General features: G+C 42.7%; 1 protein-coding gene across 1 annotated transcript in view; it reads right to left on the bottom strand.

Moving 5' to 3' along the window:
* magi2a (membrane associated guanylate kinase, WW and PDZ domain containing 2a) overlaps window positions 1-22,103 on the bottom strand; it is a 171,832-nt gene that overhangs the window by 56,372 nt on the left and 93,357 nt on the right. Inside the window, exons 3-5 of the mRNA XM_029494925.1 lie at window positions 7,688-7,807; window positions 4,079-4,294; window positions 1,131-1,341 (exon numbers count right to left, since the gene is read on the bottom strand). Of these exons, the coding sequence (XP_029350785.1) occupies window positions 1,131-1,341; window positions 4,079-4,294; window positions 7,688-7,807 (547 nt within the window). The remainder of the gene's footprint in view (window positions 1-1,130; window positions 1,342-4,078; window positions 4,295-7,687; window positions 7,808-22,103) is intronic.

The following is a 22,103-nucleotide window of genomic DNA, read 5'->3' as shown; positions in this document are numbered from 1 at the left end:
TCACTCAGTCTCTTCTTCTCCTCTCCTCAGCCGCCTCACTAAAGGGCAGCAGGTAAAGGAACTGGTCTCATATGGAGGCCAGTCAAAGGCAAGCATCCTCTCTGTAACTGCGATCACTTTGGCATGGCATCACTTACCGCCAGGAAAAAAAAAAAAAAAAAGAAACAAACACTTGAAGCTGCAAATTCAGTGGGCTAACTGAATTAGCTGCGCACTGTGTTTGATGGATGTGGGAGCATGAGGTTTGGGGGAGGAGGCATATGGTGATTCGTCTGCAGTGGAAGGAATTAAAAGTCTGCCTCTGTGGCTAATAGACATGAAGAAGCAACATGTGCCTGGCTGCGTGACAGCCCCGACGCATTTCTCAGTCCGGTGTTGCCGTGCAGCTTCTGGCAGCTGAGTGTGCATTCAACCACGTCGGGGTTCAACGGATGCTGAGGGGAAATTTGACCTACTGATCAAATGACGCAATTCAAAAAAAGTAAGAAAAATGCGTGCACATAGAATTTCCTCCGCAACAACACACAAGGAAGCGCCATCATTCTGATGTAATGAAGACGCACCTCTGCGCTTTTACTGCAGCTGTAAAAACTAACAACTCCGATAAATTAAACTTTGAGCTTGTGTAACAGAGTTCAGTGCAGCAAGATATCTCTCCAAATCTCATTAAACCACGAAGCATCAATAATGGTCCCTGTGTGAGTGAGAATATGTACAGGTGGGAACATACAGAAGAGCTGTTATGTCACTCAGGTGTTCTGAGGCAAGACCTGCCGGAGCGAGGCACAAAACACAACCTTCTTAAAAGGTACGTGCAAATTGTCATGTGATGGAAAATGTCTTCCATTATAGTCAATAAAAACAAGAGAGACTCCAGAGAAAGATAAAAAAAAAAAAAAAGTAGTATTTAAGATCACAATTCATTTTTTCCATTAAAATGTGTCTATTTGTGGAATTGTTGTAAAACTTCTTCCGGCAGTATCAAGTAAATCTATTCGTTCTTTACTTTGCACTTTTCCCCGCAACTTTGAAATTTCTTATCTCCCACGTTCAAATATGTATTTTTAACTTTAATCTTTAGGGGTTTGTCAGAGACACAGATGTCTGAACATGAGAACTGTGGCACTTACTCTATAAAGTAGACCTCTCCTTTCTCGGTGTAAGCCATCTCCCAGTTGTCCGGCAGGGGCCCTAGCTCATCATTCTCCTCCGGTTTGGGCACTGTAGTCTTCGGGGACTGTCCATCATCTTTCTGCGCCTCAGTGGTAGCCTCTGCTGGGTTGCTCTGTGGGGCGGCGTCCCCCGAAGCGTCTGTGCTCTTGTCCTCATGCTCGTTCAACTCTGAGGTGACAAGAGTGTGAGAGGAGTCAGGTACGGCAATATCGCTCGGGTATGTAAGGGGGGGAGTAAGACGAGAGTAAAGGGCAAGGGAGGTGAAGTGAGGAAAAGGAGATGTAGGTGCCGGTGGGGAAGACATTGATTGAGACTCAGTGATGGGGTGGAGGCAGAAAAAAAAAGGAAAGTAATTATAAAAAAGTGAGGGCAAGCAGTGACTCAGGAAAAGCAGGAGCGTGATGAAGGGAATGATTGAGGTTAACAAGACAGAGAGTGGAGGAGATGTTAGAGACTGAGACAGAGGAAGGTGTGATGCCCCAGTCTGACTTATGGCTGTGTGTAAATGTGCTAAAGAGTGAGGGAAATGGGCGTGTGTGGAAGAAAGCAGAAAGAAACTGCAAGTGTGTGCACTTCCCAGAGGAGAGAGGCTGCTGGAGGGAAGTGGAGAGGGGACAAATGAGTGCAGGGGATTGAGAGATAATCTTTGGAAAGGAAAGAGCGAGGCGACTATCTGCTTAGATCACAGAGCCTGCTGCGCTCTATTGATTCCCCTTCAGCTCTCCTGGTCAGCCCACCGTCTGTCTGCTCACACAGACCAAACCCCCCCCTGAGCTGAGAGCAGCAGCACACTTTTGCATCCAACATGGTTTAGTGAGCAGCTCAGACCCCGAAGCCATCGAGCATCTCAGCCCCACCCATCACAATCAGCCCCAAATGTTTCTTGTCCCTGTTTTAATCAGTCACCAGCATCCTTTAGAGCAGATCTAGATCTCAAATGTACATTTTGATGGTTCCTTCGTACTTTCATTAAAATAAATCCTCACTAGTTCTTCCTAAATCAATTTTAATGCTTTGCAGTGATTGTGTTTTTGCCATTAAGACTGTCAGGGCTTTGGAAACTAACTGAGACAGTTTGATTAGCCTCCTGGAGACACCTGAGCCTCAAAAATATATAACATCTACCTGTAAGAGAATTACTGCGGTTTGTGGAGTCCAGTTGAAATGAAATAGCAAAATAAATTGGATGACTCTATATCAGCGATATATCTCTCCCTCCCTCCCCGGAGGAGAGTTGCAGGAGTTTTACAACAGTTTGTTCAAACACAAATTTCTGTATAACATCCCCTTCAACAAAGTTTGCAGCACAGCGGATCCTTAATCTAACTTTCTTTCTTTTCTTTTACATTTTCAGAAAGTCAGAAGAAAAGACATAAAATATTATTTAAAAATTCAACTATCACTATTATTACAATTCTAACATTTTAAACACAATTAACAAAAGAATGAGGAAAAAAGACTTGTATCAAAACAAAACAAAATTCACTTTAATAACTGAGCTTCATGTGATTCTGTTTCTTGTTGTGTCTGTAAACCACTTTTATTTTGTTATTTTTTAATCACTATCTTTTTGTTTTACTTTAACATTTATGATATCTTCTTTTCTTCGCTTTCCCAACTGAATGAGCTCGTTTATGACTCTTTCCCTTAAAGCTTTATGTAAACCACTGCTGTATAATGTACATTATGGTTCATTAAATATTCATGTAAAGCCTTTTACATTTGCATTTTAACATATCTTACGTTTTCATTTCTTGCATCTAATGTAGATTTTTTTTCTTATCCTCTTATCCTGTGAAGAAATTAAGGATGTTAAGTAGCGTTTTAGAGTAATCATTATTCTGCAGGATCTAAACTGTGCCACCAAAGGAATTTTTGGATTTTTCTAAGTTTTGAGTCCTACCTTGCTTGAGCTCCTTGTGATAGGAAAACCAAAATCTCATCCTCTTACCAAACCGCTTCACTCAAAGCACCACAGTCCCTTAAAGGTTGTACAAATGTCCCCAAAAACGGTAAACAGAGTATGAAAGCAACTGCAGGCACTAACTGGGATCAGTGACAGAAATTTTTCAAGTTGTTATGTGTGCTGCCGTGCTGTGAGAGATTTGTCTTTCCCGAGGCCATAAAGCCAGCTTAGAAAAGTCACAGGACTTGAGCATGGTTTTAGATTTAGAATCACAAAAATCAAACTCATAATGCCTCCTTTATGATTGTCCTTTCATGTGATGCATTCAAAAAGCGGTTTGTGTATGTGCTTGCGTACACGCGTATATCTGAATGGCTGGAGGTGCGTTCTGACGCTGCCGAGGAGGAAACAAATGAAATGTCTTTGCACTATTTTATGAATGAGAACTGCCTCAAGAGCTTTGGCCTTGCTTCCTGCTATGTTAAATGTCACTTCTGCCTAGTTTCAGAATTTAAAGAGAGTAACACCAGTTTGGACAGGGCTAATTCTCGGCGGGAGAAAACACTTAAAAAAAAAAGAAAAAAAAAGTCTTTGTTGATCTTGAGGAGCCTGCAGGCTCCTGTTGTGCATGCGTACTCCCTCTGGCGATCTGGCCTCAGACACTACTTCATAACGAAGCCTAATGAAACATTTCACATTCTGGAGAGCAGCTGCAGTAATGTTTTAATCATCACCAGTCTGGGCTGCAGAGAAAAAGTTTACATATGTGTTCATTCATAAAATGGGAAATGTCTATGCAACCAATGAACGGCAATGAGCTGCTGCACAATAATTTTATGTCCCCGTAAAACCAATCTGCTATTGTCTCTGTTGCCGAGCAACCATCCCCAAAGACACTGCTACTGCAACTTTAACATCTGCTCCAGCAGCTCAGCTTGATCCAGTGTGACCTCGAACCAAGTTGTAATGTGTCTGTGGAGTTGTTGTCGTGGGGCTGACCTGGGGTGACGGCGATGCCGTTGCCGTTGACTACGGGTCTCTCCTCCTCCTCCTCTTCGGGGGGCTCGATGCTGGCTTTCTCCATGTTGCTGACTGACTTGTTACGCTTCCTCTTGCCCTCAGAGCTGGGTCTGGCGCCCGGCAGCAGTTGGTCCGTTACATTTAGCAGCAGAGCGCTGGGCTTAGCCGGAGGCTTCGGGGTGCCGTAAAAGTTATCTGGAGCAGAAAAAAGAGGATGAGGTGGGCGACATTAAAACCAAAGTCATTTTATATGCAAAGTGCTTACACCTTGTACTTTAAACTTTGCTAGTGGCATGGCTGTAGGCAAGATGATGTCTGTTGGCTGGCTGCTCCTCTGCGGTCCATTGTAGCTTTAATAACTCAACGACTAGAATAAGAATTATCACATACAGACATTCATCATCCCCAGAGGATTCAGTAAATGTCTTGGTCATCCCCCAAACTTTCTTGGACTGCAATATGACACAGAGTTTATTTTTTTTATGAGTGAAATATTTACCAATACTGCTGTAGAGTGCCATGAAATGTATTCATAATATTCACAAAAGTGACCACAGGATGAGCTGTGGTCACTTTTAATACCACCTCTTGACCTTACAAATCATCTCGACCAATGCATTCTCATTGTCCACAATGTACTTTGTCACTGAACTAAGATGGTGAAGACGTTACACCTTGAAAGTTAGCATCCCGATATGAGCACCGAATTGAAACGAGCACTGTGGTGCAGCCTCACACTCAGACCCAGGAGGGATGGAGGACATAAAAGCTCCTGAATAACATTTATGTTAAAATTTCAATAAAAGGAGCCATAAAGTTAAATTGAATGTGCATAATCTGGAAGTGAATACACGGCGAGAGAGGCCGACAGAGTAAACAGAGTGAGGATGAAAGATGTGGGAACAGACTCCAGTGCAGCCTCTACAGGGAGGACGAGGTCTCCTGTGCACCTGACATGCTGCTCCATGTTGAAACCAGCTGATCCGTGAACACTCAAGCTGTGTTCTCAACATTGCATCATGTCTTACAATATTGCAAGTTAAGAGAGCTAAGTATATCTGCAAAGCAAACACTACCACAAGCACACACCTAATCCTGAAATGATTTTATCCATTTCTGTTTGGGAGGGATGTTCGTTGTCGCCAGATCTGACGTCACTTGCCTTTAAAGGCTTTTGTTTAAACCCGAGCTTGAAAGACAGCTGAAGATCTTTGTGGTTAGAGCCACGGTGCAGAAAAGGACATTAGCTTTAGTTTAGGTTTGGAGCAACTCCCGTAAGTTTTTCTCTTAGATTAGTTTACAGCCCCACAGCTCCAGACGAAGTGTGTGAAAATCCACAAAGATTATTCTAATGCACCGGGCTCAAGCGTTAGAGACGAACCACAGCGCTGACTGCCAAGGAACAAGAGGAACGGCCAAAGAGATTTAAAAAAAACATAAGTTGGTGTCCTCTTCTTCCATGTTGTGGAGACCTATTGAAAAATCATGTTCACACTCTGGGAAACATGTGGGCTGCGATGAAAAATGTAGGAGAGCAGCTGTAAAAAGATTAGGCGGACTGCTGGGATTAGAACCTCCGAACCACAGACACAAATCCTGGAGCCTTAACGAGCTGGAGATTTGTCTCCAAAAGAAAACTGGCTCCTCCACTGAACTTAAATAACCTGCAGCATCACACAAACCTGGACTTTGAAGTTTGAGTGAGTGATGGAATCGGTGTCACATCCGATTTGAGTCTCCTGCTGACAATACCTTCAGAAAAAATAAATTCAAGCCAAACTCGAGGAAAGGCCTAAATCTACGTGTGATTGAAATGACCATTTCCAGGCATATTTTGCCCGATGGTTTTATTATTCTGGGCTTTCAGGGTTCAGTGAATGAAAGTCCTTTTCATTTTCATAGTCAATAAAAGCCTATCCGATATATATGAAACTGATACCTGCACAGAGGAAACATCCAGCGTATTTCAACTTGTCACGGCTCAGCTACATTTATAGAAACCTAGTTTTTCAAGTTGAAATAAACTCCTTCACATGTGAGAGTTTATAAAACTAAATAAACGACAACATTTTACAGAATCTACTAATGGAAACAGCTCAGGATTCTGCAGATTATATTAGGTGTCTTGAAAGGTGATCAAACCACCATTACATTTTCATTCTCCAGAACAAAAGGAGACACTGCTGCTTCCCAAGGTGCATCGGTCATTAAGCTCCAAATTCTGTTGCTTGTAGAAATTTGATGATTGAAGGGAGATGAGTTCAGCAACTATGGTGCCGTATCTGGTTTTGTTTCATTCTGAGTTTTAAAATTTTTTATTGCAACAGCAGCTGAAGTTTTAGTGTCAAACTCCCGGCCCGGAGTGCAGAGTCGACCTGTATGATCGTTTCATGAGCTCCCCGACCTTTCCTGTGTGGAGGGAATATAGTGCTAAATTAAGCTTCTCAACAATTTCATTTTTACAATTTAGATTCCTCTTATTTTAGAGTCAAATCAGTGCAGCCTGTCAACACAAACAGCCGAACTAACAACCCTTTAGTTGACCTGAGGCACAGAAAGATTCAAGAGGGGTGAGTGATTGGATTACCTCTGATCTGCAGAGAAAATCTGGGAATTCACATCGAGACGACAACAACAACACAAACAGCTCCTCACTTGATGGATCAATTTAACTCCTAAAATGTATTTCAGTTGGAGGAGGTGGGACTTCATTGTGTATCAGGAGCTGAACCTCAGTGCTGACTGTCTCCCTTTGAATTTCACCCCTTCCTCCCTCCTCCACATCTAATTGGCCATTAAATGATTAAAATGTATAAAAATGCCTAAGATGGCCGAGCGATCACGCAGAAGAAACTCCATCTCCCGCTCCCCTGTGTGAAGCAGCTCCCATTGGCGAGAGGATCTAACATTGCTTCTGGCAACCGACCGTTAAATTGGCCATCTGCAATTTTTTTTCTCTCCTCTCCTCCTCCTTCCTGCACTGATGGCGGCGGGCTGACGGAGACTAGAATCAGGTGGGAGAGAGGGAAGTTTGCTGCTATGTGTTATCTATATAATGACAGGGTTCTCCTGAGAGCTGGGCTTGTCCGGGCAAACCAGGAGATGCATTTTTTGAGCAGGGTTTTAAAATCCAAGCCTCGGGCCTGACTGACCACAGGAGAGAGAAGATAGAGAGTGTCTGTTTGTTTTGATTAGGCAACTGAGCGGCCAGTGCAGCTCATACTAAAGGACTGAGCCAAGAGAGAGCCAACATGAAGGTACTGTACGGATTGAAGTGTGTGTATGTGTCAGTGTGCTGGCGTTGCTTCATCCAGAATTTACAGAAGACTGCTTTCACTGTCCTTCATGACAGATGACACTCTTGTTTCTGCAGATCCAAAAGATGGATGGATGGCGACTGATTGTGTGTGTGTGTGTGTGTGTGTGTGTGTATATATATATGAGTGTGCCAACGTTCGTGCACACTACTGTCACTCTCACACAGAGGAAAAATTATGCATGAATTACATATAAAAAAATAGAAACAGCACAAAGAGGGATGACCACAATCACACGTGTTGTTTAGCGTGATTTCGACTAAATCCTTACCTTCATATGTTCCGCTCTCTAGCAGGGCTCCACTTTTCTCCAATTCCATAAACCGTTCAACAGTCACAAAATTATAATCCACCCCCGGGACCTCTCCTTCTTTGGGCTGCCTGGTTGTGCCTGCAGGAGATAAAGGAGAAGACATTTTTTGTTGTCAGTATTTTCGTGGGAGGTCAGAGCAGAGCAGAGCTGAAACATCGTTGACCCTGAACGGCTTCTCTTCATTAAGTGCCCTCTTTATTTTTTGTCCTTTTCCTGCATGCACAGCGGAGGCCAAATATTTGAGCAGTATGCTGTATGTGTGTTTGGGTTAGGGTGGAAGATGGGTGGGGGGAGGGCGGCAGCATCGTTACAGGAGCTAAGTGATGCAATTTGGACACAGAGAGGAGAAATCAAGTCAATCTGCATGGAGCTGTCAGGAGCGACACCCTGACAGGAGCCAGCTGACTGCAACACAGGTAGCGATGAAAACAATTCACCCTGGAATGACAGCGACATGACCGTCATCTGTCCTCCAGTCGCAACAACAACATGTTTATAACGTTAAACCAAGAAACAAATGACTTCTCAAACGCTTCCCGATCACAGTCTGCTAATTGGACTTGTTAAAGCTGATCTTGGCCGTGATAACACGCTGCCACTCTGCCTCTGAGGTGCTGAATGGGTTTTCACATCTGAGCGAAGGATGTTCGCTCTAAAGAGAGGAGCACGTAAAACATACTTGTTAGACCCTCACCGAGGCATATAAAGCATCCATCTGTGTGTTTTAATGTCAGCAGCGGAAAAACTGTCACCGCGAGATGGCACAGTGCGATGTGACTTTTTAAAGGCCGACCTGACATCACTCCTGCATCGTGACACGCAGGTTGGAAAACTGTAAACGTTCCTGTGTCTGTCGTGATGTGGGATGCAGACAGCCCACAATGTGGAGGTTTCAGTTTCTGTAAATGTTGATTAGGACACTTTGAACTCCACAAACACCACTTATCGCTGAAATGAGCTGGAAGTTGGACACATTTAAGAGCAGAGAAGATAAAAATCAATAATTTTTCTTGGCTCAGTTAAAAAATAAGGAGAAACCAGAGGGGATCATCTGTCTTTCTTCATCTTTCTTTCCCTAGAAATGAACATTAATGGAGTTCGTCCGACAAGTTCCCATTTCCTTTGTGCTTCGCTGTAACATTTGTGTCATATTATCATATTTTCTCTCTTTTCACGAGCCCGCTTCCTAATGGATCCATCTTTACCAAATATATACCCAGAGCTGGACAAATTTACCAAAGAAGTATCAGACCTACTTTTAAGGAACTATCAAGCCTCTGACCAACATAATCTGGATGTTGTCAGTCAATTCAAATAATGCTGTCTCCAGAAAAAATATGACTTCCTGTTCAGTTATGTGTCTCTGCCACATCAAATAAATGTTAGTGAACCTGGCATCACGTCATACGACCTTGTTCTGCTGTGCCCTGGCTCTCAGATCAGCTTGGGTCTTGGTCTGAGAGTAAGTGCTGTTACGATATGTTGATGCTGCTCGCTGTCTTCAGCATCAAATATCTGAGGCAGTTTGACGTTTATGGAAAGCAGAATTCACATCACTGCACCAGAAGATGAGTAGTTTCATCTGTGAGAGATTAAAAAAAAAAAAAAAAAAAAAAAAAAAAAAACAACCAACAAACAACCCAAAACTTCTTTAGTCCTAAAATGGAGAAAAGTCTTGCTCAGGACTTTCTGGAAGAACAGGAATGCACAAAACAAACTTTCAAAGATTTTGCAGCTTTTGATGATTTATCTGAAAAGACAGTTCGTTACAGGAGACTCCTTTTCTGAATTGTTGTCGAGGGTTCAGGCACTGATCATGAACTGTAATGGTTCTGCGTTTTCATTCAGCTGGAGACTGGTTTGCCATTGGCCCGATTTCTCTACTCTCTACTGGCACTGTCAAATACTGGCATCAAATTATAACAGAAACAAACAACAGAGAGAGAAAAAGAGAAAAAGTTGTTTCACAGAAGAGCCAAACATCTTTAATCACGACTCTTGTCCAAATATATATAGAACTCCGGAGAGCATGAAGAAATGTCATGAATAGAGAATGAATCCAAATGAGGACATTAAGCTGCTTGCCAAGCTTTTCTAATGTTGTCTTGTTAACGTGCTGATTAACTGGCCCTTAGATGGAGAAAATAACCCACGCAAGGCTTTTTCTCTTTCGCTCATCGGATGGGAACTGCCGCCACTGGACTCCGCTTTTTTGTTTACGCACGGCTCAGCCACAACAGTCATTTTCTTTTTCTACGGCAATCACATTGTCAAATCCAACTATCATATGGAACAAAGCGTGCGGCGACCTGCAGGCAGAAATTTCCAGCCGACGACCTTCAGAGCCACCAACATCCGACTGCAACCTGCTGACAGAGCTTCTTAAAAGCAAATGAGCAGCGGGGAAACTCTGTTATTTGCTGGAAAGACTGTGTGAGTGGTTGTGTCAGCGTGTGCACATTTTTCTTGTTGCACCTCCAGTGGAGCGTTTCGTGATTGTGTCTGTCTGCATGTGGGCTTGTGTACCCGTTAGATTAGCCTCTCTCACTGAGTGACACACACACACACACACACACGTTTCAAAGAGAGCCTTTGATGTCGCAGAACTATATTTAGCAGCATCTTCTTCTTGTGGGGACCTCTGTCTGGTGACAATATCCAAAAGGAGGAAAAATCCCAATGCCTCTGGATTTTTGGTCCTTTTGTATGTGGGTCATGAGCCTGCAGAGCAAATCAACCATTCTCACACTACAGCGGCTTCTCTCAGAAACAGGTAGAATAATGGTGGATATTTTTAGGAAGGCACATGATCATTATTTATAATGCCTTGACTACTCAAAATTGAGAAACCCATTAAGGTTAAACAGTGCTTCCATTATTCTGTCAGCCGACAGCAGCCTGGATTCTCAGGTGCATTTCTGGATCCGGGCCATGTGGAGTGAGGGAAGCTCTCGCTAAAACAGTTTTAAGCTACAATTGTTCCCGTAGAGGAACACAGTAATGTCACTAGATATGAAGTTAGAGCTGCTCAGAGGCCTTTTTGCAGACACTAGAAGGAGGTAAGTTGTTGTTGATCTTTCTTATTAAGAAATCTACCATATTATATCGGGCTTCCTGAATTTATTCTATTATTTTAATTCATTTTATGTACTGGTTGTGTTGACAGCTGTTGTAAACCGCAGTGCCTCTCGGGCACAATAAAGACTTTTAATCTAATCTAATAAACTCTGTGGACCATATTTTTTTTGTTTTGTTTTTGATGTAGTTAATTTATTTCGACAACAGGGATGATGACACTCCTGTGTGGTTAAAATAGTCGGCTTTCATTATCATAAATCCCAGAATAAACTATTGATATGAAAGAAGAACAATACACTGTGCTGAAATGCATTGATTGTGATGTACAGTGTGAGAACGGACAATATCTACAAATTAGCTGCAAAGAGACAGCAGCAAAACAAGCCAACAAGCAAAACAGTCGAAACAATTAACAACACGATACAATGAGCTAAAGATGGCTACAGCTCTTGTCAGCACTTAACCATTATTAAGATGGATTTACAACAGTGTGTGAGGAAGTTCTGGTGAAGCTGCGGAGTCTCCGCACAGCGGGGGTCATGGCCACCCCCTCAGAAAAGTAACCTTGTTAATTCTATAGTAGCTCTGCATTGTAGATATCATGGGAGATGTTGGAGGCTTTAATAGTCATCTCATTTTCCGTTGCGGGCTGCACATCCACTGATATTCAGATCATAGTCAACGGTCCAAGAAACAAACACAAACACAATTTCAATTTCAAGGTAATAAATCCCAAATTCATTCATTCCTGTCAAACATCAAACCTCAACGTACGCCGGTGCTTAATACCCCCAATGTCAGTCGCTGGCGTGTGCCGTTTCGTTTCCAGACGTGTATTTACATTTTTTAGTTCTGTGTAGTGCAGTTTGTGTTGAGTGTCGAGCTCTGAGCTTCCTACGCTGCATTTAAATCTATGTGTATGCACTGGGGATCTGCAGGAGACTACACATATATAATCTGGATCACACACACACACGATTTGTGTACATCATCATATGTCACGCACTGGGGCCTTTAATGAGGAAGCGAATTTGTGTGTCAATACAAATATACGGCTGCACTGATTCATAAAGAAGAATATTTCACATCTGTCATGACTGAACAACAAACACAGCAGCTGCTCAAAGTCTGTTTTCCTGCAACCAGTGATTGATGCATGTGCCACTTTGACTCGAATACTGAGGCTTGTATTCAAAAAACAGAATTATTTAACTGAATCCCGGCACGTTGCCTCTTCACATAAAAATTTCTTTGCCTCCAAAAATTAGTAATTAGTCGAGATGCAACACGCCAACAAAATGCAGACTCAGGTGTGATTGTATTATCCCTTTATGATTCAAGGGTGCAAATGGAGGCTGTTTCATGAACACAGGCACTGAGCTGGACGCCCTGAGGAATTGTGCGACTGACTCCTCAGAGCGTCCCCTTTATTTTCCACCATCATTTCCAGGTTCTTTTCTTGGAGCTGCCCAGTCAGCCCACCTATCCTGACTCGGCACTGGCCCAGGTTGGATGCTGGCTGGATGTTCCAGGTATTTTTTTTTTTTTTTTTACAGTTTGTTCTGATTTATGTTCTTTTGCTTTCGCTCCTCCTCTTTAAGCACTTGGCCTATCCACAGAACAACACAACCCACTTAAGGCACACTGAATTTATGTGTCTCACTTTGTTCGATCAGTACATTTTATAATCATACTCTTTCCATTGATAACTCTAAAACTATAATATCTTATTGTTGCTTCAGCCATCAGCTGTCTCTTGCTTATACAAAACCAACCTTCCTATCAAAATCCTTTATGTAAACAACTACTTCAGGCTATACTGTATAGTTTAGGTACGGAGTAGCATAATATTGTGCGACAGACAGCTGTGGCACCATTAACGGATGAAATCTGAGTGTAAATTCCAAATCGATTCCTGCGCTTCAGGCATCGACAGCAGAGCCGCCGCGTGCTGTTGAGCAGAAGTATAAATCCGCCTTTAGACCTCACTGCAGCCTACACCGGTCTTCGGTAAACAGTGTAACACAAACAGATCAGAGAATAATGGGGGGGGGGGTGAGCACAGGTAGAACAAGGGATGTATGAAGAGGCGGCACATGTCATGGATAAGAGGGGGCTCTTGTAGCCTACAGCCACTTTGCTCTTCTCCCGCACGTCCTCGAGTCACATTTAATTCCACAACTACAGGTCACAAGTCCAACTCTCAACTGTGCAGCTGAGCACCATCAGCCGCTCCGATGGCATGTAGTGCTTTCACACAGACACTAGTGCTCATACAGATTGCATTTACTTGGCTCTAAGCTGTACAAGCCAATAAAACGCACAACCTCTGAAATCTCCACATTTACACAATGTATATATGTGAAAAAAACCCACCATGGAAAGTGTAATAATGTCCTTTTACTAAATAGAGACAGGAAGAGACATGATGGCATGCTCAGCAAGGAGAGGTACGATGTGAGTGCACTTTCACAGGCTGGAAAGTGTTTGGCAGTCCTGGGAGCGATGGGACAGAGTGTGCTTCTTCTCTCGGGTCATTGCGTCCCGTCGTGACGCCGGTTGAAGACATGACACCTTTGTCATCACTGACTTTACCCACAACAGCACCTGATGTGAGCACATTCAGGGTGCAAGGAATTATCGTTGAAAGGAGAAACATGGTGTATTCGGTTGTGTGCTCCATCCCTTTGGTCCCAACTCCTGGTTGAATCTCAGACATTCATGGAGCCCAGATGCTAAATCCTTTTTTGAAAAAAATTTAATAAAATAAAAATTGAGTTAAATATCTACTTAACAGCTTAACGACCTCAATTTGGTTCAGATATTCAGAATAAACAGCAAAAAGCGCCATCCAGAGAAATTTCTAATTTGTCCAATACTTCGGTTTGTCACCTGTAAAATTAACTTGTTGCCATCACCTCAGTTGAACTCATTTTTTCTCTTGCTACATATTCAAAGCTTGTTTTGCTTTCATTTCTGTCACACACAAACACGTATTTGCAGAATTTCTCTCCGGGGATTAATAAACAATTTCTGATTTGGATACCGATAATCCAAACATGCCGAATTAGAAGATGGCAAATACAACACATGCTAAACATCACCTTGTTAGCATTGTCACTGCGGGCTTGTTAAAGTGCTGAGGTCGGTGTTGTGCTCCGTTCCGAACAGTTGTTGATGTTTTTGCGGGTTTCCTTTGATGTGCGACCGATAGGCTAATTAATTAGCTCGTTAGACTTGCTAAACTCCGTCGCACTGAGCTGCGCAGGGAATACTGCACAGGAAGTCTATCATTTGGTTGTTTTCAACGTGAAAACACAACACACCTCTGAAAAGTGACCCCCCCCCCAAAAAAAAAAAAAAAAAAAAAAAAAGTTGTTCCACCGCTTTAGCATTTAGCAGAGTTCAGCAACAGGTGAGTGTTTTCCCTGAAGTTTTGACAACTCCTGCCAGCAATACTATATTTAATTGAGTCTAACAACAGGAGCATATACTACTTAACTATTATTGTAGCTCGGGGTGGCCGTAAACACTCAGCAGCTTGTTGGGATCGTTAACTTGATGTGTCCATATTCTGCCTTCTGGTTTAAAAAACACACGTTCTTTCACACATAAAATACAGGCCTTGTTAGCCATTCATTGAAGGCTTGTCTTGAATGAATTGCTGTGTTAGTCTGAATGTGGTGTATCAGAAAATAAGTTATCTAGGCAGCAGCCACAGTAAAGAACAAGAGTCTATTCATCTATCTGCTGCACCATCTTCGCTGAAGTCTCGGCTCTCTCCTCTTTCCCTCCTCTGGCTCGACTCCTTTCATCTTCGACTCTGGCCAAATTTCAAACGCAGAGAAAAAGCTATTTCATTTGGCTATTGAGTAGCAGACCTTTCTTCAACAATACCAGGTGGTGGTGAAGTTTGAAATCCGTTCTCAAACTCATCTGCTTGGATTCATGTTTGACAGCAGCTGCTTTATTATAAAAGAAACCTATCAAGTTCAGGTGTGTGAGTCCTGGTTCTGTCACAACTCCAAAAGAATATCTGCCAGGAGCCAGGATGAGCAGGGAAGTGAGCTTACACCATCTCTTTCCATGCTTTTAAAAGAGTCCGGTGCTGCGGACAATAGGCCAGGCCGGAGGTATCAGGGAGGTCTTGGCCTTTTCACCCTAACGCCTCTGTTATGACTGGCCAAGACAGCGTCAGCACGACCTATTGTAGCCGCCCTAATCTCGCCATTAACAAATTAGGAAGTGATGAGCAGCTGTAATGCCCTTGCATTAGAGGAATGGATTAGATTGCCATTCAGCGCCTGTCTGCTGCCTGCGGGCAAACGGACTGACGGAGGACAGAGAAGCGCTGCAGTGCGCCCACCCAAAGCTGCTTTGGCTGCACTTTGCCGTCACAGACAGCAAGCGTGGCGATGCGCCGGTTCGATGTTTCCACCGCTGATCTACAGCGAGATCTTAATCAGCTGTGATTACATATCATTTAAACTGCAGTACAGTCCACTGAGCGGGGAGAGCAGAGGAGTTAACCGGAGATGGAAGTGAATATTGTTGCACTGTAATCTTATCACACTGGCTGGGAATGTTTGGCATCGCTGGCAAAGCACAGATCCAAACACTAACTCGTGCTTCTTGACCAAAGATCAGGTAGTTTTGTGCCTTCGAAACAATTTAATGAGATTTCAGGTTCATCCGAGTTCAGTGGGAATGACTGTGTCGCTCTCCTGCTTATTGACAGCCAGTAATGTGGGATAGATTGGAGAAAGGCAGGCAGTGAACCACACTCCCCTGCCTGTTGGCCCTCTGCCGCCCTCCCCTGAATTCCATTAATAGCTCTGCCCTCCAGGAGGTGCAGGGTGGACCGCCTGTAACACAGCCAGAGATATTGATGACATCCTCCTCCCATAGGGGTACAGGAGAGAGTGGAGAGGGCCGATAAAGAGATAAAGAGGTGGTAAAACGGGGAATGCAGACGGAGAATCATGAAAGAGGCCTGTATTTTAAAAAGGATGAATCTCCCGGCCGGTTTACTTTCACTACAAAGGATGAAAACACATAAATACACCACAGACTGCAGAGCAAATACTAACCACAACATATTCACTGTGGGACTGAATCTATACCCGCTTAAAATCCAAATTCCTCTCCTGCAACGTTTGAAAAGCCCCCTTTAAATATACAGAACTTAATGGACATTAACTAGACAAACTAAGAGAGATTAAGCGGAATGCAAAAGCTATTTACTTCTTTAGTATCCTTAATTTAAGAAATCATTGGCATGCAATGCTTCCTCCAAGCACAGGGTCACTTGAGTTTTGCTCTCCGTGAAGCATTTTACACGATATTCCCTCATTGCTTATCAATTCACAGTAGCCAACATGAACAATTATGTGTTCTTCCAAAGCCATTCTCAGTGGGCCTTTTCTGAACCGAGTCAATGTTGCTCAAATATCCAGAAGAGTATTCACCTCCTCAGATCGTTTAAAAGCTGCAAATACAACTCCCAAAGCAAACGACATGAAAAATCCCAGCGACGCCGTTGTGCTGAAAGCTTGTGGAAGAAGATCAGGTGGGGCTCCTCAAAATCTAATTTATTCAGGCGCACATGTTGGTGTGAAGCTGCAGCAGGAGCATCGAAATCCGGCCAAACTACAACTTGGAGCATCTGATAATCTAATACCCCCTCGAAATGTAATGAGTTCCCCGTGAATTGGCCAAAAAATATTAATGCATGTGCTGCATTAATAAGCCAAGAACCAACTTTATAAGGAGTGACTGGATAGTATTTCCACAAGATTATGGCTTCACTTTCTAAACATGCATGAATGGGTATAACTAATAATTCAACCTTACTTACATCCATGTTTACAAAACTGCCTTCCTCTTTGTTTTGTTTAACGATCCAGCCAGCACCAAATGAGGACGTGTTCAACAAGACATCGATCCACAGGGTACATTTAATTAGAAAATTACTACCTAATCAGTGTATGAAGAGAGCTGAAGCTTCTATTACATTGAAAATTACTTGAGAGGCAAAGCTGTGCAAAATCTTTCCTTTTTTTTTTTTTTTTTCAAAAGATATTTTATTAATGAAAGAATTGATTGATAGCAGGAATAATTATTTTGTGTGACTTCTTGAGTATGTTAAATATGAGATTAATGAGATGTGAATACAGTGAATTTTCTGAATTACATTTTTAATAAGCTCAGAAATAGCAAGCAGAAAAATTGAGGCTGACAATGAACTGAGAATTAATTGGCAGCTATAACGACAATTGACTGAATGATTAAAGTCTATTTTACAGCAAAAAAGCTCAATATGTCCAACTTAAAGATTTTTAATGAATGCAGGGTGTTTGAGTTTTGGACAAGCAAAACAAGCACCACCTGCATCTTAAGGGAGGGACGGGCCTTTTCCCACAATTTTCATCCAAGATCATACGCACATTATTCTAATCAAAGCAATCCCCAGTTGTATCCCTGTCCTCGATGTAAATAATGAGGCAGGAAGATGGAAAAAAAAACAAAAAAAAAACATCTTATCTTCTAGTTAATGGTCAGTCCTGACACCTTCATCTTCATCTGTTGATGACGCCTGAATATTAAATCCTCAGCTTGGTGCAGATGTTACTCTGGAGCCCAAGCACAGCGGTCGAGCACGCAAAAGAGTGATAAACTACCAGAGAGTTTGCGACAGTGACAGATCGGCTTGTTATTGCAAAGAGCTCTCACAATATTGATTTAATCCTGTATCCAACACATTTGGGACAGGATGTGGTTGTGAATCCCTAAAGGTTGGCAGCAACAAGTCAGCCTGACGTGCATGATGTTACTCACATGAAAGCAATTGTAGGCCTATCCCACACGTTATACAGCGCGCAGCCAAGATAAATATACACAGTGTAAAAACAACCTACCCCTACACAGGGATGTCATCGTGATATCTGTTATCATTGAGACTTGAATCAGAACACGTATCCGTGTCTCTTGTGGGAAGATGTGAATGGCTCCTTTCATCACATCTCAAGCCTCCCTCAATTTCTTCTTGTTCCTGCAGCATGCCACTAAAAGAGATCGCCTTTGGTCTTGCTCCGCATCTCAACTTCCACCGTGTTTGCAGGAGGAGGTTGAAAGTGAAAAGAAAAAAAAAGAAAAGAAAAGGCGCACACCCTAAAAATAATTTAAAGAATTGTTGAGGACAGTCTTGACAGCCAGCAGCCAAGAGAGTGAGTGTTCACGCCAGAGATCCCGAAAAAAATTATAGAATAGAAAATACAAGATGGCCGTTTCATTTTCTCTGCAACTCCTCCAATTTTTTCTCTGAATCCACAGAGGACTCTTGCATTGTGACATACATAGCTGACAACAGGCAGGTGTGAATAGAGCCAAAGAAGAAGAGCGAAGAGAAAGAAGAGGCCAGAGATATAGAGAGATTAAGGGAAAGCTGATGTCATCCGTTTGGATATGTGGCCGAGGGCTGGGAGTTTTTCAGGGTGTGTGTGTGTGTGTGTGTGTGTGTGTGTGCGTGCAGTGATCGGGGATGGGAACGTGCTGCTGCGTCAGCCTAATCCCCCCCAGCCAGGGCCACAGTGGCTCCAGCACATTACCACCCAGTGACACAATCTGTTTGTCAGGACGCCCCGCTCTGCTTTTATTCATTCATAACACCCTGTCATGACTGCAGAGCCGGGAGGCTCAGACTATCCGTTCTACCAGAACAACAACCTGACGTGGATCCCATCAGCCCCTGCTCCAACCCGACTCAATCCACCCGCCCAGTTCTCCAGCCTCAACAACCACAAACGTCAAAAGAGCCAATTTTGTGTGTTTCTACTAACCTCTTTGGATCAAGTGACGGATTTGAACCAAAAGCCCTCTGGGTCAGAGAGGCAGGAATAATCATCACACTCCACATGATGGTAATCACCTCACACTGAGACCTCTTGGCCCTTTAATACCAGACGCTGAGCCATCTCATACAGACATCACCTCTGCCCTTCCCTGCTATTGGACCGACAGAGCTCCGTGTGCAAGATGTGTGTAAGAGCACTTCAGCTCGACTGTTAGAACAACAAGGGGCCTCCCATGGAAGTGCCTGTGTTTTCTGCTGCACATGTGCACATTGCCCTTTCAGCCACAAAGCTGTTTTGCGTCCCATTATGGCATGTCTCTGCGAGGCACGCCATTTCCACAATGACTCTGGCTTTTCACAAATGTCATCATCCTGGACGGCAGTGGCTACAGAGCCACACAGCCTGCAGCTCAGTCGCCAGTCGTTTCTCCTGTTCTGCAATTACACTGTGGCAGTTAAAACGATGAGGAGACTGACTTCAGGCGCGGAAGAAGATTCAAGCTGGGATGTTCATTTTCATCCAGAGGTGCCGTTTTTCCCGCAGAGACAAGACAACAAAAACTTGATGAACTCTCCAATTACTCAGGTGTTGAGCAAATTGTGTTTTGGGCGTGAAAATCAGGTTTACATCAAAACACAATGAGAGCAGATTGACGTTGAGACATTTAGCAGATGCTGAGTTTAGGTTACGACTGGAACGTCTGTATTAATGTGTCAACACAGCATTTAGAATTTAGCTGCCTTGAACAACACGACTTAAAAACAAAGAAATATTACCATCTGTCAGTAATCGACGACATGTCGTTCACCTGAAATTAAATTTTGGGCACGATAGCACATTGTTAGGCAGCTGTGCGCCTGTTTGGTTGTGCACACTGTGTGAAACGAGGGAATGCAAACTCTTGGAACAAAGCTGTGACTTTTAAGAACAAGCACTGAGTTTACTGTCAGTCTTTCATTCAAGTTATCAGCTTTAACTAAAATCCACTCAAAAGGTGTCTGTCTGAAAGATTATTATTTTTTTTTTTGGCATCTAAATCAACACAAAGGCATTAATAATGAAAGGTATTTAAAAAAAAAAAAAAAAAAAAAAACAACTACAAATTATTCATGATTTCTATCCTGCTATGTTTTGTTGCTGAAGGCGAGAAAAAAAACAGTGTTGCTCCCGGGAGCTTCCAGAGTAACATCCTTCGATAAAATAATGGGGTGCAGAAAATGTTTCCATAAAAACTAATAATTGTGTTTAAATAGACCGTCTTCTGTGAAGGTGGACTGAAGTAAGGGGGGGTGGGGGAGTTAGCCATTGATCTCCTGAGCATGAAAGGGAAACACACACACACATACATATATATATATATATATATATATATATATATATATATATATATATATATATATATATATGGGAGTCCGAAAAATCTTGAATTTTCAGGTTGGAGTCTGGACTTGAACGATGATAAAAACATTGTTAAAAGATGATATAAGCTGAAAATAGGATGAAAGCTCAACTGGCTGTAGCTTCATATGAAACAGACTGATCTCTTTTTAACTCTGATCTACAAATAAAACACATATTGTAATAAACTGGAGTTAAAATACTGAATCCAAACTATCAAACTCTTTTCTTGTGTTTGTCTCACATGTTTGTGTTGCTTCAGTAGATGAAACTCCACTTTGGATTACCACCAAAAGCTGCAGTTCCTCCCTGGCCCCAATCTGTCTACCAAATTTCATGCTAATCCAATCACACATATGGCGGGAAACACAAGTCAAACATGACTTTCTCTGCAGAAGCGCTACAGCTGCTAAATAAAATCAAAGTTGGAGTTGTTTTTCTGCCTTCCCCACCACATTTCTATCTCTCCCTCACTGTCTTTTTCTCTTATTCCCTCTCTGATCCAACTGTCCGTTAATTCAGGATCCAATTACTCGCATTCCTCAATAGCCCCTCCCCCCCCGCCACCCGTCTGCGACAGCTCAGCCAATGAACGACTCTCTCTGTGCAACAGATCAAATTCCACCTCCACAAATAATCCGTCACCAGAATGCCGCTGCCAGTGTCTCACAAACTTTAATTGGATCCTTTTAATAGTGCTCACTATGGCCACTTTCAGCCATGTAATTAGGTTTCACTTCCTATAGAGTTTAATGGCTGTGGGATGGGTGAGTCAAGTAAGGGGTGAGAGAAGGGGGAGGGCACAGAGAAAGACAGATAGAGAGAGAGGGAAAAAGGCCAGACTCTTCGTTTTACACAAGGCTTAATCCAATTTCACCCACAGAGAAATCATCTCATGCCATATATACTTTGTCAATGGGGTTTTTATGGGCCACCATAAAAACCATACAGTAGTGTTGAATATGCAGCCTCATTGATTTTTTTGCTGTAAGCAAAGGGGACCTCAGATGCTCTCAGACATCTCTCTATTTGACCATCTCCAACCGGATCCCCCGGCCTCTTTCAGACCTTTCGCTTAAAACGAAGGAGTGGAAAACAACCTCGATCTGGTGAACGGCGGCGACGAAACTCCCGGAGCAGAATGCAAATGACGGGATTTCAAGAATGATTAATTTCTGCCACTTGTGAGGCGATTAGAGGGAGTCAATCAAATGAATAATATATGTATAAGCACTCTATCAGAAGGCACTGGCGCAGTCACAGAGATGAATGGATGAATGGATGATGGGAGAACAGTAAGCAGCTTAATGACAATAAATACAAAGAGACACACCCCCGAGGGGATTGAGAGAGTACTGAAGGAGAGAGGAGAGAGTGAGGATTAAAAAGCGACGTTACACTGGCAGCACGGACAAACAGTAGATTAATGGGTCACTCTGCTGTCCAGGTGAGGAAGGACATTCAGTAATTCTGGGTGACTGCTCTGACACTTCATACTTCATAGGTTAAAAAAAAAAAAAAAAAAGTATTTGTTTACACCTGAAAGTCAATTCCTAAATGTGTTTGTCCTGAAGACTGATCATCTCGTACTTAAAAATAGCTGCCACTGAAAAAACACTCGGGTAGTCCATCAGTCTCCACCAAGGCCAAATGATGAGGCCAAACATATTTTTCCAAAACAGACCTGATGCTGCACTCATGTCATTGAATGAGGAGTTCCTGTTGAATACAGACATCTAGTGCACTTTGATGCCACATTTGTTCCTGAGATGATCCAAACAGATAATTTGACAGTGTCTGAAAAGGCTGGCAGTTATGTCGTCTGTTCAGGACATGAAAAATAATGCCACTAAATATTCCTGTATCAAGTATCGTCCTTGTTCAGTGGCGTGGAAGCTCACTGACATCGCCGGTGGTTTTATTCTTGGTCAGCCACAAATACTTCTTTGCAAAGACATCACAACTTCAAATAAAGTGTAAAAATCCAAATTAGACAGATCTGCTGCTTTTCTTCGACGTATGGAACAAATGTCTGACAGCAATAT

This window comes from Echeneis naucrates, chromosome 23 (assembly GCF_900963305.1).
Source record: "Echeneis naucrates chromosome 23, fEcheNa1.1, whole genome shotgun sequence".
NCBI lineage: Eukaryota > Metazoa > Chordata > Actinopteri > Carangiformes > Echeneidae > Echeneis > Echeneis naucrates.
The sequence above is the reverse complement of the archived record's forward strand: the minus strand, read 5'-3'. Positions and strand labels throughout refer to the sequence as shown.